The sequence below is a fragment of the Lepisosteus platostomus genome, chromosome 2, assembly GCF_059453375.1.
Source record: "Lepisosteus platostomus isolate fLepPlt1 chromosome 2, fLepPlt1.hap1, whole genome shotgun sequence".
In the NCBI taxonomy this organism is placed as follows: Eukaryota; Metazoa; Chordata; class Actinopteri; order Semionotiformes; family Lepisosteidae; genus Lepisosteus; species Lepisosteus platostomus.
Window position 1 is genome coordinate 2980977 of NC_142612.1, and position 13949 is coordinate 2994925.

A 13949-nucleotide genomic window follows, 5' to 3' on the forward strand; every position below is an offset into this window, starting at 1 on the left:
CATCTTTCTTGAGCAATACTCTAATTATCAACCTTTAACTTAAAGGACACAAGTGACAACTGTGAAAACAGACTAACCTCTTCTATTCAGCTTCTCCAAGACCTTTGTCCACAAGTGGCAACAGAACCATTTTTTCATTTTCATCAAACAGATGTGCTTTGATTGCAGGTTTTGTTGACTGGTGAAACAAAACGTTTATTTTGACAATTGTGCAGTGTCCATCTTACAGATTACTTCAGAGTTATATCATACATCCCCCATCATAAATATATTTCATTAACTGTCCAATTAAACAATAGGGAATACATTTGTGATCATATCACTTAAAAATATGCAAATCTGAATTTTACAGATTTTTAAAAAATCATGATGCTATTCGTGAGCAATTTTCAAAAATTCAAACTAATGTATATTCTAGCACTCAATATACAGTAGGTAAAAAAAACTAAACAAATACAGCAAACTACCTTAATGAAAGCAAAAGGACTTCTGTACCTATTCAAGTTTTAATAAAAAGCATTTCAATGATATGTCTTACTGCATGCAAAAGTAAAACTGCACATTTTTAATAAATTCTGTTCTGTCTGAGACTAAAGAGTGAAGAGAGCTCTGAGTTACAGTTGCAATGAATCTGTCTGGGTCTTGTTCTCTCCAACTAAAGACCCAACATTATGCTGCATCAGGACAAACTATATACATGTGTATAGTAAAGGCAGTATTTTATTAGATTTAGTATTTAATCTTTTAGATTAGATTTAAAGTAATGAAAGATGATGCAAAGTGGTAAACAAAAGTAAAAAAACTCCCAGTAGAAACATACTAAATAAATTATACAATGAGTTTACCAACAAATTTAAAAAGGATGCGCCGTAGAACAGACATTAAAATAGCTAATGCATTGAAAATCATGTTTGCAGTTCAAGAATAAAGATTTGTGCTTTATATTGTAACAGCAAAGGCTGCTGACTGATCAAAGGGACCTATACTCACCTTCCTAGAAATTGTTTAATTGATTAGGAAGCCCCAGGATGGAAAATCACTTTAATCAAATTTGACCTATGTTTTTTTCCTCATTCCTTGGGGGAAAACAAAATAGGACTCGCACGACTTTCGTATGGAAACTGCCTAGTTTCTTATGTTTTGGGAACCTAACATATGTTAATAAAGTACCTAGTATTCAAATATTTTACTTTTAATTATTCAACACTGCCTGCCACAGCTCTCCCAAAATTTGGGATCGACCACAGTTATTTGAAATGCTCACCACAATGTAGGCGGTCAGCTGCTTGCCCTGAAGCAGGTCGATCGCCTCATACATGGATTTCAAGCTCCACTCTGGTCGGTAGGGAAGTCTCTGAGTTTCGCCATCATTCCTGGGAGGCTGAATCCCAGCCACCTTCACCTGCAGCAATTCACACGGGAACCTCAGCACCTGCAGAGGAATCTCACGGAGGCTGGAAGAGATAAAACACGTCACTCAACTTGCCGGAAAAAACTGTGATTTCTTTTTTTTTTTAAAGGGGGTCTAGACGTTTTGAGTAATTAAGGCAGACTGCAGGAGGTCAACATGGGTTGGAGTTTCATGGTGAAGAAAAACAGCTAACACGTCTCTTGTCAACAGGTCTGCGTCTATAATACATCTTCAGTGACGGTACCCTCAATAAAATAAGCACTGCATATGCAGTGAGTTGAGCTGACACATAGTGCAATATCTTTACTCTCACGGTCATGTGTTGCTGCTCATGCCAAGAGGCTTGGGTCTTCAATAAGCATACGATATCTGAAGAACCTGAACCATCTCGAAATACAAACAATTTGTACTGCCGATCAAAACGCGATACATTAGGCAGTGAAAGAAACGAGTTGCAAAAACACGGGAGCCTGGATAATAAACTGACTTTGTTCGTGTGGAGAAGCTTCCAGAAAAAAGAAAAAGAAACGGGTCCGGACTGAACTCCGTAGTTTACCAGTCTGTGGTCAAGACATCGTCTGAGCCATAGTCGATATGCCTCACGAGGATCTTCACGGGGTTGAAACTTTCGATCTGGAGGAGCTGCGCTCTGTAGTACATGCCGTCCCTGTACTCGGCCAAGCAAGGGCCCCCTGCAGGGCCGTGCAAGAAAAGGAAGGCAAGCAGAGCTCAGGAACACAATAAGCGCTCATTGTCGTAGACTGTCCTGCGCGTCCGCGGAAAGGAAACGGCGCCGCCAGCCGGCCGTTACCCGAGACGAAGTCGGAGAGCGGCAGCAGGCTGTGAGCGCTGTCGTTGACGCAGTCCAGAGCTTCGTCCAGGTCTCCTCCAGCGTCCGGAGGCGCGCGGTGAGCCTCCCCACAGGGCAGGAGGAACATCTGGTTGTGCAGAGGAGATCGTTAGTGACCCCCTGACTGAGGGCCCGGCCTGGGAAGCAGCTGTCGGCAAGAAGGCAGCTTCTGCTATTCACTCTGGAGTACACCCAGCCTACCCTCCATCCAATGACATTCAATAATCTTAAGGAAAGAGTTAAATAACTCACTACACAAACACTCTCAGTTCATCTATTAAGCTCCTCTGGGCCACAGCAGATGTTGTATTTAGTCTCTCATTTGGGCTGGCTCCGTACCTCATCAGGGGTGCAGATGTGTTTGACTGCGGCAGGAAACACATCTCCCTCCTGTGGCAGCACTGAGTAGGTGTATCGCCCGGCCACAGGTCCGTCCTCTTCCAGCCCCTCCAAGAGAACGAGTATGGGGGCGCTTTAAGGGGGCACCAGCAGCTCTCGGAACAGTACCAGCAAAAGGGCAAACAAACCGCAGGCATCCAGATGTAAAGTAAACACACAGATCCTCACTATATTATTCCCTCAGAAGGTGAATGGCCTTTAGTTGTACCAACTCTGGTGAAGGCAGGTGATCCCCAGTTGCAGGGCCTCAGTGCAATCCTCTCTGACAATTTTCATTCAATAGGGGTACTGCACACCACCCCAGTTGAACAATAAAGAAGAGGCAGGGCAGCTACAGAGCAATCCTAATAAGAGTGACAGCTTTATTAAAGGAGCATAAACAGCAATAGTCTTACCTCGTAGTTCAAATCCCAGTCCTCTGTTTCATTAATAGTCGAATTCACCAGATTGCCCTGACAGACAAAAACACTCCCTGTCTGAACAAGACTGAAAGGATTTTAGCAGGGCTGACTGCACCGTGGCCAGCTCACGGACATGTATTTAAAACAAAAGGCCTCGGGTCACGACATGAAATGACTCGTATACAGAATAAAACAGAGCAGAGTACTAAGAATTGGAGGCGACGTCTGGAAACGTGATAAGGTGGGTTGTGAAAACTTCTAAAATTCTTTCTTTTATGGAACACAAACTGGCATAAGAACTGGGAAAATGAATTGCAAGAACACATGCATGCTCAACAGAACGGCTGCTGTTTCGAGAAAGTAGCCAGTGTGTCGGCTTCAACGTGACCGAGCAGCTTGTTCCAGACTCCCGCAGCCCTTTGTGTAAAGAAGTCATTCCTTGAGGTTCTACCTTTTAACACGTCGGCTGTACGATCCTACCTCTGCCTCGGTGACTGAGGGGCACAGCAGGGCATGCTGGTGATGCCGCACGATCGCGCCCAGCGTCAACGCGTCCAAGTAAATCTGCACGGTCATCCTGCCACAGGGCTCCGCTGGCCGCTCCTGCAGCAGGCAGAGAAAGGGCACAGCGCTTACAGGCCCAGACACCACACCAGCTTTACTTTTACAAGCCATCGCCCTTCTTCTGTTGTAAGAGACAACCACTGTGTCCAAAATAACACATCTTCTGTCCACCTATTGCTGGTATTTGCTCCCGTTTTCAAAAATGGTCTCTACTGACATTTTTTTCCAAATAAACAGAAACCCACAAAACATTTCAGAATGATAAAATATATCAATTGTTAAAACTTTTTCTGCCATAAAAAAAAAGATACAGACAACGGTATGCTTAAAGATACTTAAATAGGTTTTACAAATTGCTTAGAGTGGCTACAATAGTGGGATAGAAATTTAGTTCTTGTTTGCGAAAGTGTGGGCTTGCAAGGTCAGAAATCTGGCCATTAATCAGATTCTCTATCGACTGTTCGGTTGGCTTAGAATACGGGACATACAGGCTCACAGAACCTTTGTTGCCTTATGTTTGACAACAATCGGCATACATACCATGATCTGCACATTAACTTGTCTAAGGAGAAGTAATTCTTTTAATAAAGCAACAGCATCAGGCTGCCAATAACCCCCGACCTGTTAAAAACAAAAACAGCACATCAGCATACACTGCAGATCAGGAGGGCACTATACTATTCCGAGAGCAAACAACCAACCGAGTCCATAGATGACCTTCCTTCAGTCAATACCCAAACTCAATTAAGATGTAGCTCCATCACGTACGGGTCTGAGCCCTACAAGACCTGCAGGTAACAATACAGGGACAATAGAACCTAAACTAGAATAAGAGTGGCTTTGTCCTGATAACCCAGACCCGATTGCGTACTCAAGAGAGATTACATCGTCAAGAGAGATGATCTCCTCAAGAGCAGGCGCTAGACTCGAACACTCCCACCCACTTGACTCATCCTTACTCACACAGTCCTGGCGACCAGTGCTGCCGGACACCAGGACTCTGCACAGCCAGGAATACAGGCGGCTTACTTACTTACTCCTCCAAAGAGGAGGGCGTACGGAAATTGTATTTAACGAGGCGCGCTCGTGCTTTTTTGCCCCAAACCCCCACCTCCCACCTCCCTCCGAGCCGAATTAAAAACTCTTGTGTGTACTGGAGTGAAACTTACAGGTGCGACGCCGTGAAGCTGACAGGGAATGCAAAGCCGTGGCAGGTCCCTGTGCAGAACCGCGGGCACGAGGTGGCAATCCGGGATGTGCTCGACCAGCCCCTGGTCCACGTACCGGACCTGGGCATCCGCATGGGGACAAGGCAAGAGTTCATCCCATCATTCAATCCCATCTCCCGGTCGTTCCCCACAACCCTTCCCGCCGGTTACATGCCGACACACAAACCCCTCCCAGAAAGTCTAAAATGAGCCAATCATGTTTCATGGCTCATTCAAATACCAAAGCTTTACTTGGAAGGGGCAGAGGTGTCGTGAGCCTTTCAGGCGGGACCTGAGAGGGGGCAGCTAAACCCAGCGGGACTGGTCTCCCGAGAGCCCGCCGCTGACCTTCACATGCCCACCGATCACTTCCAGGACCTCCCCTCTGTAGCACAGCATGTCAGAGCCCACGACCACACAGCCATCGCCCTGCTTCCAGCTGTACAGCTTCTGCGGCTGGCTCCTCACGTGCTGCTGAAGGCTCTCCTTGAGTTTCTTCAACACGCAAGCTGAATTCAGAGAGAAAAGGTGGGGGGAGAAGACAGAAAATGTGACTCACGGGACTGATGTGCCACAGAGATAGCAGTATACCTCAACGTTTCAATATCCCCCCCCCAGTAACCTCACTGATCAGGAAATGTAGAGGTAGGCCACGTTAATCCCAGCAGACACCTTTATCCAGCCTGGTCTTTTCTTTGTTCTCACATACCTGCTTGCTTGGTCATTGCATAGATCGCTCCATCATCCCCAACAGAGGTAATGATCATCTGGGTGAAGCCACAGTGAGGGAGATCAGGGGGCTGGTAAGGCCAGGCCTTCGCTGTCTGTAGAGAGGCCCGTGGCACATCGGGGGCTCTGTGTGGGGTTGCACACTGAGCTTCTGCAGCAACACAGTCCTCCGCTGAAGAGATTTTCTTGGGCTGTTCACTCACTGGCGATTTTTCTTTATGTGGAATGTATCTTTAAACAACCACAGTACAGGTTTTTAAATTAAAAGGAGCGAATGTATTATGTTCTACACCCGAATTTCCCCAGGGGTTTTTACATTTTACAACGAGAAAAAAAAAAGTAATACACGCCTGCTGGAAACAGGCATTTGTCAATAAAAATGAAAAATGTTCTCACCTCCTTTCCCTTAAAGCCAGACCCTCTCCAACAAGGTAATCTGCAACACTGACGTCTTGGCCAGCTTTGTTCGAACAATACAGGGTTACTGGCAATGGCCGTTTAGTTGTATTCTCCTATGAATTAAAGAAACCTGTTACTGGATTTAGCAAAAAGTACTACCTTTTTAGCTTGCTTATCCCATCTAATAAAGTTTTGGGAGAAAAGTACAAGTCACCTAAAAGAGCCATGGAGTTATTTCAACAGCCACAGCCCCAGTGTGAGCAGCTACATTTAAAACAGTCAATGCTCAAGCATCCCTTACCCCTGTGCTTGACTTTTCTGCTATACCATGCATTGAGGATAAAATCAGATCCCAGAATAGATCACTGTATGTCTGCTGTGATTTCCAGCTCCTTCGCCAGTTTTCATGCATAAGCTGTCTTTCCTGTTCTCAACAAACGTGACTATCTGTCAAAGTTTGCCAGCCTTTTTTTCCCCCCACACATGAACGTCAACCCCCTGTATCATAAGTGCCAGTTACAGTTACCTGTAGTTTCTTCATGCTCCTATGAAAGCAGAGGATCACAGTGAATTGCATAAAGGCAAAATATGTATAACAGTTCACGTGACAACAGATTCTCTTTTGGTATTTGTCACTTTAAAGAATAATTTTAAAAATCCTTAAAGTCCTTAAGATCTTTTACCAAATGTCTACAAATCCATATATATATATACACACATCTACTTATACAACTTCACTATATTTTTTCATTCATATCCTAGTGCATCCATATCACATGAAGAGGACTCTACTATCTAAAAAAAACAGCTTTCTAAAAAGTCCACTTTATTCTTAAACCACAGCTCTTGTTACCGAGGGTGTTGAAAATCAACAAACTCTAACCCTCAAAATCCATACCTTTATGGTCATGAATGCCATCGCTCCAGTTAAGTAGTAGGAAATGAAGTCGCATGCTGTGGCAGACCAGGTGCAGCTATCTCCGGCGGGACTGTAAAAAAAGACAGGTTTCTGAGGCACAGAACCAGGCGATCTCTAAATAAAGAGAGAGCTAGGCACTTTCTAGCCAAAGACAAAGAAGAGTGAAGAACACAGACGTGTGAGAGAAATGCCTGGTGCCAAAAGCACCAAGCATCAAGAGTGGTGGCTCTGTGGCTCAGGATCTGCGCCTGTGGCTGGAAGGTTGCCGGTTCAAATCCCACGGCCGGCAGAGGAATCCTACTCTGTTGGGCCCCTGAGCAAGGCCCTTAACCCCAACTGCTCCAGGGGTGCCTTATAAATGGCTGACCCCCAGCTTCTCTCCCTGTCTGTGTGTCTCATATAGAGCAAGCTGGGGTATGAGAAAAGACAAATTCCCAATGCAAGAAATTGTATATGGCCGATAAAGTGATCTTAAAAGGAAGGCAATAGCTAGACCAGGAGGTGTGCTGCTGGGACGTGACACCGAACCGGATAACAAGAGAGCCTTCAGTCATTGAGCCAGCAGATGACCACAATAATAATACCCGAAGTCAAGGCAAATCATACTCGAGGCTTAACAGACACAATGGAAAATGACAACCATTCCTATGAAGGGTCACTGAGGTCTTTAATATTCTCCATTTATAGACTACTTGTCTGGCTGCGGATGGCTGGATCCCCAAATGCTAAGGAATGGTTTTGAAACCCTTTCCAGACTAATGAGCATCAGCTACTCTTTTTACATGGTGCGCCGAGGGGAGAAACCGTTTTGGTTATTTAAACCTGTGCTGCTCGTGTTTGTGCTAGTATTGGTTTTATTTATTTTCTTTAGCCTTCTGGTACCTGCAGGATTTTAAATTGCTTGGGATAAGGATAAGGAAAAGGACAGGTTATTTTGGAAGACCGCCAGACCTGATCTTCCCCGAAACACATGCACTTCCAGGGGAGTCAAAGACCAGGTGTGCTGCCTACTTCCTTACCATAAAGAAACTACGTCTTACTGAATTCTACAAGAGTATTTGACATTCAAATAAATAATATGAATAAATGAAATGTGTAAGGTAATTTATGGTTGCACTACCCAGTTTAAATAAAGATGAAAAATAAATACCTTATGCCTTCCAGGGAACACTCTAACGCCAAACATCCAATCAGTTCTTGTTTGAGAGGTCTCAGGTTAGTGAAGGGCACAGACACCTTGTTCCCATAATCACAGCGTCTCACCTGCACAGGACAGAGGAAAATGAGGTCCTTTTCAGAATCAACAGTGGAAGGGGAAGCAGAGCTCGCTAATGGAAGATAGGCAAAGAGATTTCAAAACTGAGAACAGGAGAACACTTTACACAAGCTCGCCAGTCACGTGTTTGAATTTGATACCACCAGTTCGTTCAAGAAACAAATGAAATACTATAGATCCTCAGATAGCTAAAAATTAAATGTGCTAAATGAGCCAGATAGCCTCCCCTTGTTCAGAAAATGTATGTCCTTACGATAGGATGCATCTTTTAATTGGCTGAAATTCTGCATCTTCATTTAATAATTCAGTGTGTATATTCCACTGTCAAGACATTGATACAATCTATAGAGGGTTTTCGTCATTATCAGTGACTGGATGTGACATCTGTGAAATCACAATGCCAAAGCCCAGTGAACCAAGAAGACAATCCAATTATACAAATACGTTATTAATGGGTAACTGTTGAGAGGTCTAACACCCTAGAACGTATTTAATGGGAAAAACACTCAGAAAACACTTGAAAAAAGCATCCACCCCAGGCAGTGAGTCACCTCTGATAGATATCTACATGAACTACCACATAATCTCCTTGTTTTTATTATTTAAAAAATCAATGCTGTAAACAATCTCTATTTGCATTTCAGAAAAATAAAATTCTGAAAAATACACCACCCAATGAACTGGTAACATAGTCTTCAAAACTGAAGAAAACCATCAAAGTAGACTTTGTTAAGCCCATCTTATTCTGTTGAAAACCAGGTCTTAACAAGGTAAAACAAATCTTTATGATATTCATCCATCTATCCATTTTTTTAAGAGCTTTTATCCAATACAGGGTTGCGGTTGAGCCGGAGCCTATCCCAGTGAGGACATTTATTTAGCATGTTTAGCATGGTATTAAAATATGAAATATTCCTAGTTAATTGCTAGGTCCATAAACCTCTACTAGATGAGACAAGAAAACAGAGACACAGATCACCGTGTGATACATGTGAATCAAAAGTAGTCCCAGACAAATGGTCTAGCAGTACATTGTGGTTTTATTTCTCACTTAAAATGATGATCATCATCGTTATTTATATTAAACAACAGAATAATTCTGCCATTTTCAGGTCCCCTTTTCCCACAGGAAGAATGTACTGGAAGCTGTTTGAATGTCTCTGTACAAAACATGTTCCCTTGTTCTACATGTGTTTCTGAAAAGAGCAGTATACGGCTTGATAGATAAACGCAAATCTGGTGGTACTTGGCAGAAAGACAAAGAGACAAGTACTGTTGGAACAGATATCAACAGATAAGCTTACAGTCCCTTTATAAATCCTTTACGTCTTCTAGAAATATCTCTAGATAGACTACGCTAGACTTCGCCCTATGTTATCACTAACTGTGGCTGAAAAGCTCATCAACACATTTGTGTTCTCTCGAATTGACTACTGTAATGATCTACTCGCTGGGGTATCTAAATCTACTTTGAACAAACTGTTCAAACCAGAATTCTGACCATCCTCATGCTCACCTATAAGGCTCTGCACGGCTTGGCACCTCAGTACCTGTCTGAACTATTATCACCCTACTCCCCACCTCACAGCCTTCTCTCTTCTAATTCTGCTCTCCTTACTGTCCCCCAAGCCCGTCTACATTGTATGGGCGACAGGGCCTTCTCCTGCTGTGCCCCCAAGCTCTGGAACTCTCTCCCCAAGGATATCAGAGAGTCACCTTCTCTAAACTCCTTCAAATCCAGACTCAAAACCCTCTTCTTCAGAAGAGCCTTTACTGAACTGGTTCCATTCTTCACCCCTCTGCTCCTACTTTACTTAGTACCACCATCCACTCTCTCCTCTGTGTATTGTAATTGTGTTTTATCTTGTGTATTCTTTTTATTTATTGTTGTTGTCATTCTGTAAAGCGCTCTGAGAAGCCACCTTTAAAGGCGCTATATAAAAGTAAGTTGATTATTATTATTATTATTATTATTATATCATCACGGTGACATGCAATAAATTCAAAGTGACAGTGCAAATTACTGTTCACTAGGAATAATACCCAAGAATCAAATGTACTGACATTTTTCATTGAGGGTTTAGTCCTACAGCAGGGAGGTCTGGCTCGACCCGCTTGTCTGAGAGCTGTGGGACCAGGAGGCAGGAGAAAAATGCGAGGGAGAGAAGGGATTTACATGTGGTATGTGTAGTTGTTAAATTTAACGTCAGAAATGATCAGGCTTTAGGGCGGCAAAGATCAGCTGAACTTGGCTGCTGTTTTCTCTCCCAAACCTTCACCATGAAGTCCAGAAAAGGCTTTCAATTTAAAAGCTGCATCAACAGATCTATAAAACAGACGTTGATGGACTGTTTTATATTGGGTAAAAAAAACAAAAGTTTATTTACAATTCCAAACATTTCAACATCCGAGCCAGTGCCAGCAATACGTCATCTTTCAAGCACAGCTACTTTAACTGATCTTTAACATAACGCGTCTTCGAAGAAAGAAAAAGTCAGCGTTCTGAAAAACCTGCTTCCCCTTAGTTCTTTTCTACAGATTATGCAGACTCTGAAATTCAGTTCAGCTTGTGCAATGTTATTTACAAGGTAAATCATACTTGAAATCCCTGCAATGCCTTCACTGGTACAGAGTGAGATACAGGTTATATTACCTGTGCCACATTTCCAGGCTCAATACTGCAGATCTGTCCTCTTTCCCAGACCCCACTGATCAGCATGGCACAGTGCATGTTCTCCTTCCATTTCACCAGCACGCTGTCGGAATGGGAATACTTCTCCTTCAGTGTCGCATGGATCCTGAAATATTCAGAAACCCGTGACCGAAACACTGAAAACTGTGCTGAGCCCGAACGTAAACAGAACATCTCAAATCCCAGTCACACGACACGGTGAGCACGCCATATCCATCGACAAAATCAGTTAGAGGCCAGAGGAAGGCTCTGTCTGTGGACACACAGTAGACTTCAGCTTACAATTTAAACATTTCTAGATGACAGCAGGGGGATTTTGGTGACTTGTGTTCCTCTGTTAACTTTTTACAAGGAAGTATTACAGTTCTTAATAATTTAGACTCAGACTTTATTAGATGGAGACCTAAGCCTAAAAATCATCCCAAAACAAGGCAAAAAAGTCCACATGTCCACAAGAACCATCTAAACCCCCAGTACTGTGAGGGAATTGCTCCACAACACACCGAATTAAAGTTCATTTTGAATTTCTCTATTTTTTCAGTGAATGCATCTTTCCTGCTCCCAGGCGGATGATGTGGCGATATCCAGGAACGTTCACTGAACCCCTTTGCCAAGCTATGCCAAACTGTTCCCGCCACAGGCACAAACACTTGTTCTCTTAGGAAGATTGTGACTTCTGATCAACACAATCAATATAATTAATATCCTACTGGACCTGTCCAGACACTTATCCTTTTATGGCAGACGGTGTTCCCAGCTCACACCACCCATGCAACTCAAGGGCAAAACCACAATGCAGGACCAAGGAAAGGACAGGTGATTCATCTCATCATCCATTAAACAAGAGTAACAAAAACAAGACCGGAGTAAAAAACAAAAAAAAGACAACAGAGACTGAAAACTTTTTTCTATAGTAATCCCCTCTACTAGCTAAACATGTGGTGCATATTGCGTTGTGGAAAAACTTGCATATTCTGGGGCACCCACAGGCTTTTACTGAAAGAGTGGTGCATGGGCAGTGACTACGAGAATCCCGGTTTGTCCAAACGAGATCGGCAGTCTGGGTCCAGAGAGCAGCATCCCGGTTTGTGTGCAGGATCTTTAAACTGGAGATGACCTACCTGGCAAGCTGACAGTCAGTCTGAAACAGCTGTACGAAAAAGCTTCCTGGTGATGTCACATGGCAGACTCGTGCTCGGAGGTCGTTTAAGTGGTCAGGGAGCTCCAGGTCCAGGTTCAACAAACTGCTCTTTGGTCCGTCTTGCTCCTCCGCCAGCAAGTCTGGCTCTGTGACTTCTCCAATCCCTTCAACTGGAAGATCCCAGACCTCACTTCCAAGAGCCAGCGGTTTACCGCTCTCAAATATCCTGCTTAAAAAGAAGATTTACAGTCCGCGTTTTAACTTTTTACTTTTTGGCAGAAGTTGCAATAAAAAATAGCCTTTGTCATTTACTAGTCATCGAAGCAGGAAAGGAGAGCCACAGGGGCCAATTCAATCCTGAACCAGAAGTTATTAAGGGTCTTGACATTCTGCAAAATAACCACTCGCCTGACCTCCACACGTAGGCCAGCCTTCCTTTTACATCAAGAGAATGATGGTCATTGCATTTCTTTTTTCCCCAACTCTGAAGATCTTGTTTGTTTCAGTTAAACAACTAATAGCATACTTATAACACCAAATTCCAGGTTATGGGAGAAAGATGAGTCTTTATTCCTGACCTGCTCAAATAAATATAAACCTCAAAGTCTTCAAGAATCTCTGAAAATGAATACAGAACACAAAAAAAATATTTGAGAACTTACTTGCTCCTGAAGTACGCCAGGTTTTCCATTACTAGATATTTACCGATATCCACATTATCGTTGGCATCAACTGCTACAAACAACTCAACTAGAAGAATACGGTTTTTGGTAACAACGCCTGAAAAACATTTTTTTTAAATCATTAACTCTATAATCGGAAGCAACGCCTAAGCTCACAACTCCCTCTGTGATCTGTCTTTGTAAAATACCTCAAAGTCAATCAGTGGGCACACATACTGTACGCTAGAGTTTTTATGTAATATCTGCTAAAGCATAAAGTTGTACAGGTGTTAAGACACTGACCTATAAAAAGCAGATTTTCAGGGAAAAAAAAGAAAGGTACTTTAAACAGCTGAAATTTGAATACTCAAAATATTAAGCACATAATTTACCAGTTGCTATTGCAGACACTAATTGATCAGCTGCAAGCTGGTAAAACATCTGTGTGGATTCTTCGTCCCACTTGTCAATACTATTGATTGGCTTCACGTTTCCAAGACTGCACTGGATAGCCTTCAAAACGAAAAGTTCATTAAAAATCAAATTAATGGCGGGTGACTTTTCCGCATGACGATTACAGTAGGTCCAACCCTGATAGCTATGAACCAGGTGACAAGTGTACTTCTGTTCGTACGTCTTTTCGAAAGAAACCACAAATAAAAAAGATCTGCCTTCAGAACTACCAGGGCTTTGAACTCACATGACCTGTACAGAGCAGCACCTTATGTGGTCATTTAGGCCTAGTCGGAACATGTTCCTTTTTAAATTGATCAATGTCATCAGTGTACATTTGATGGAAACAGACTAACACCAAAAATACCTAGGACTTAAATACAAAACATATTTAATATAATACCAACATATATCTGTAAATATATAAGACTCAAATTTATAAAGTATATATATACAGTATAAACAAGACTCACCATTGCTGGAAAAGTAACAAATTCATCCTTGATCTGTCGCACACTGCTCAGTGGCAGTTTCATATAGTTTCCAAAGTCAACAAACTTCACCTCCACAGTCCTATTGCCAGGGAGACCTACAATAACACACACATACATCGCTGGAGATACTGTAATTCAGGCTTTAATTGATCTTAATTTCATTTTTTTGTATTATTAATTAATCACAATTTGTTGAGATTCATTTTCCAGAACACAAAAAACATCATAAAACACTAAAGATGTGCATATTTGTGTTATGCTGAAAATCACAGAACATAATTCAACTGCAAAAAAACACAATCTTGGACAACCCACTTTTCCCAACAACGACCTTGATTGTTTAAACCATTT

General features: G+C 42.7%; 1 protein-coding gene across 6 annotated transcripts in view; it reads right to left on the reverse strand.

The window, feature by feature from the left end:
• rnf17 (ring finger protein 17) overlaps positions 1 to 13949 on the reverse strand; it is a 30012-nt gene that overhangs the window by 680 nt on the left and 15383 nt on the right. For 3 of the 6 annotated variants that reach the window (XM_088645532.1, XM_088645542.1, XM_088645560.1), the window contains exons 18-36: positions 13578 to 13693; positions 13044 to 13164; positions 12652 to 12769; positions 11970 to 12218; positions 10810 to 10954; positions 8031 to 8143; positions 6860 to 6950; positions 5959 to 6074; positions 5543 to 5793; positions 5182 to 5342; positions 4795 to 4914; positions 4166 to 4246; positions 3542 to 3664; positions 3056 to 3112; positions 2601 to 2708; positions 2223 to 2349; positions 1968 to 2103; positions 1265 to 1454; positions 78 to 178 (exon numbers count right to left, since the gene is read on the reverse strand). In XM_088645532.1, coding sequence (XP_088501658.1) covers positions 83 to 178; positions 1265 to 1454; positions 1968 to 2103; positions 2223 to 2349; positions 2601 to 2708; positions 3056 to 3112; positions 3542 to 3664; positions 4166 to 4246; positions 4795 to 4914; positions 5182 to 5342; positions 5543 to 5793; positions 5959 to 6074; positions 6860 to 6950; positions 8031 to 8143; positions 10810 to 10954; positions 11970 to 12218; positions 12652 to 12769; positions 13044 to 13164; positions 13578 to 13693 — 2519 coding nt within the window. In that variant the 3' untranslated portion in view covers positions 78 to 82. The remainder of the gene's footprint in view (positions 1 to 77; positions 179 to 1264; positions 1455 to 1967; positions 2104 to 2222; positions 2350 to 2600; positions 2709 to 3055; positions 3113 to 3541; positions 3665 to 4165; positions 4247 to 4794; positions 4915 to 5181; positions 5343 to 5542; positions 5794 to 5958; positions 6075 to 6859; positions 6951 to 8030; positions 8144 to 10809; positions 10955 to 11969; positions 12219 to 12651; positions 12770 to 13043; positions 13165 to 13577; positions 13694 to 13949) is intronic. The other 3 variants (XM_088645552.1, XM_088645578.1, XM_088645569.1) reach the window with 3 other exon arrangements.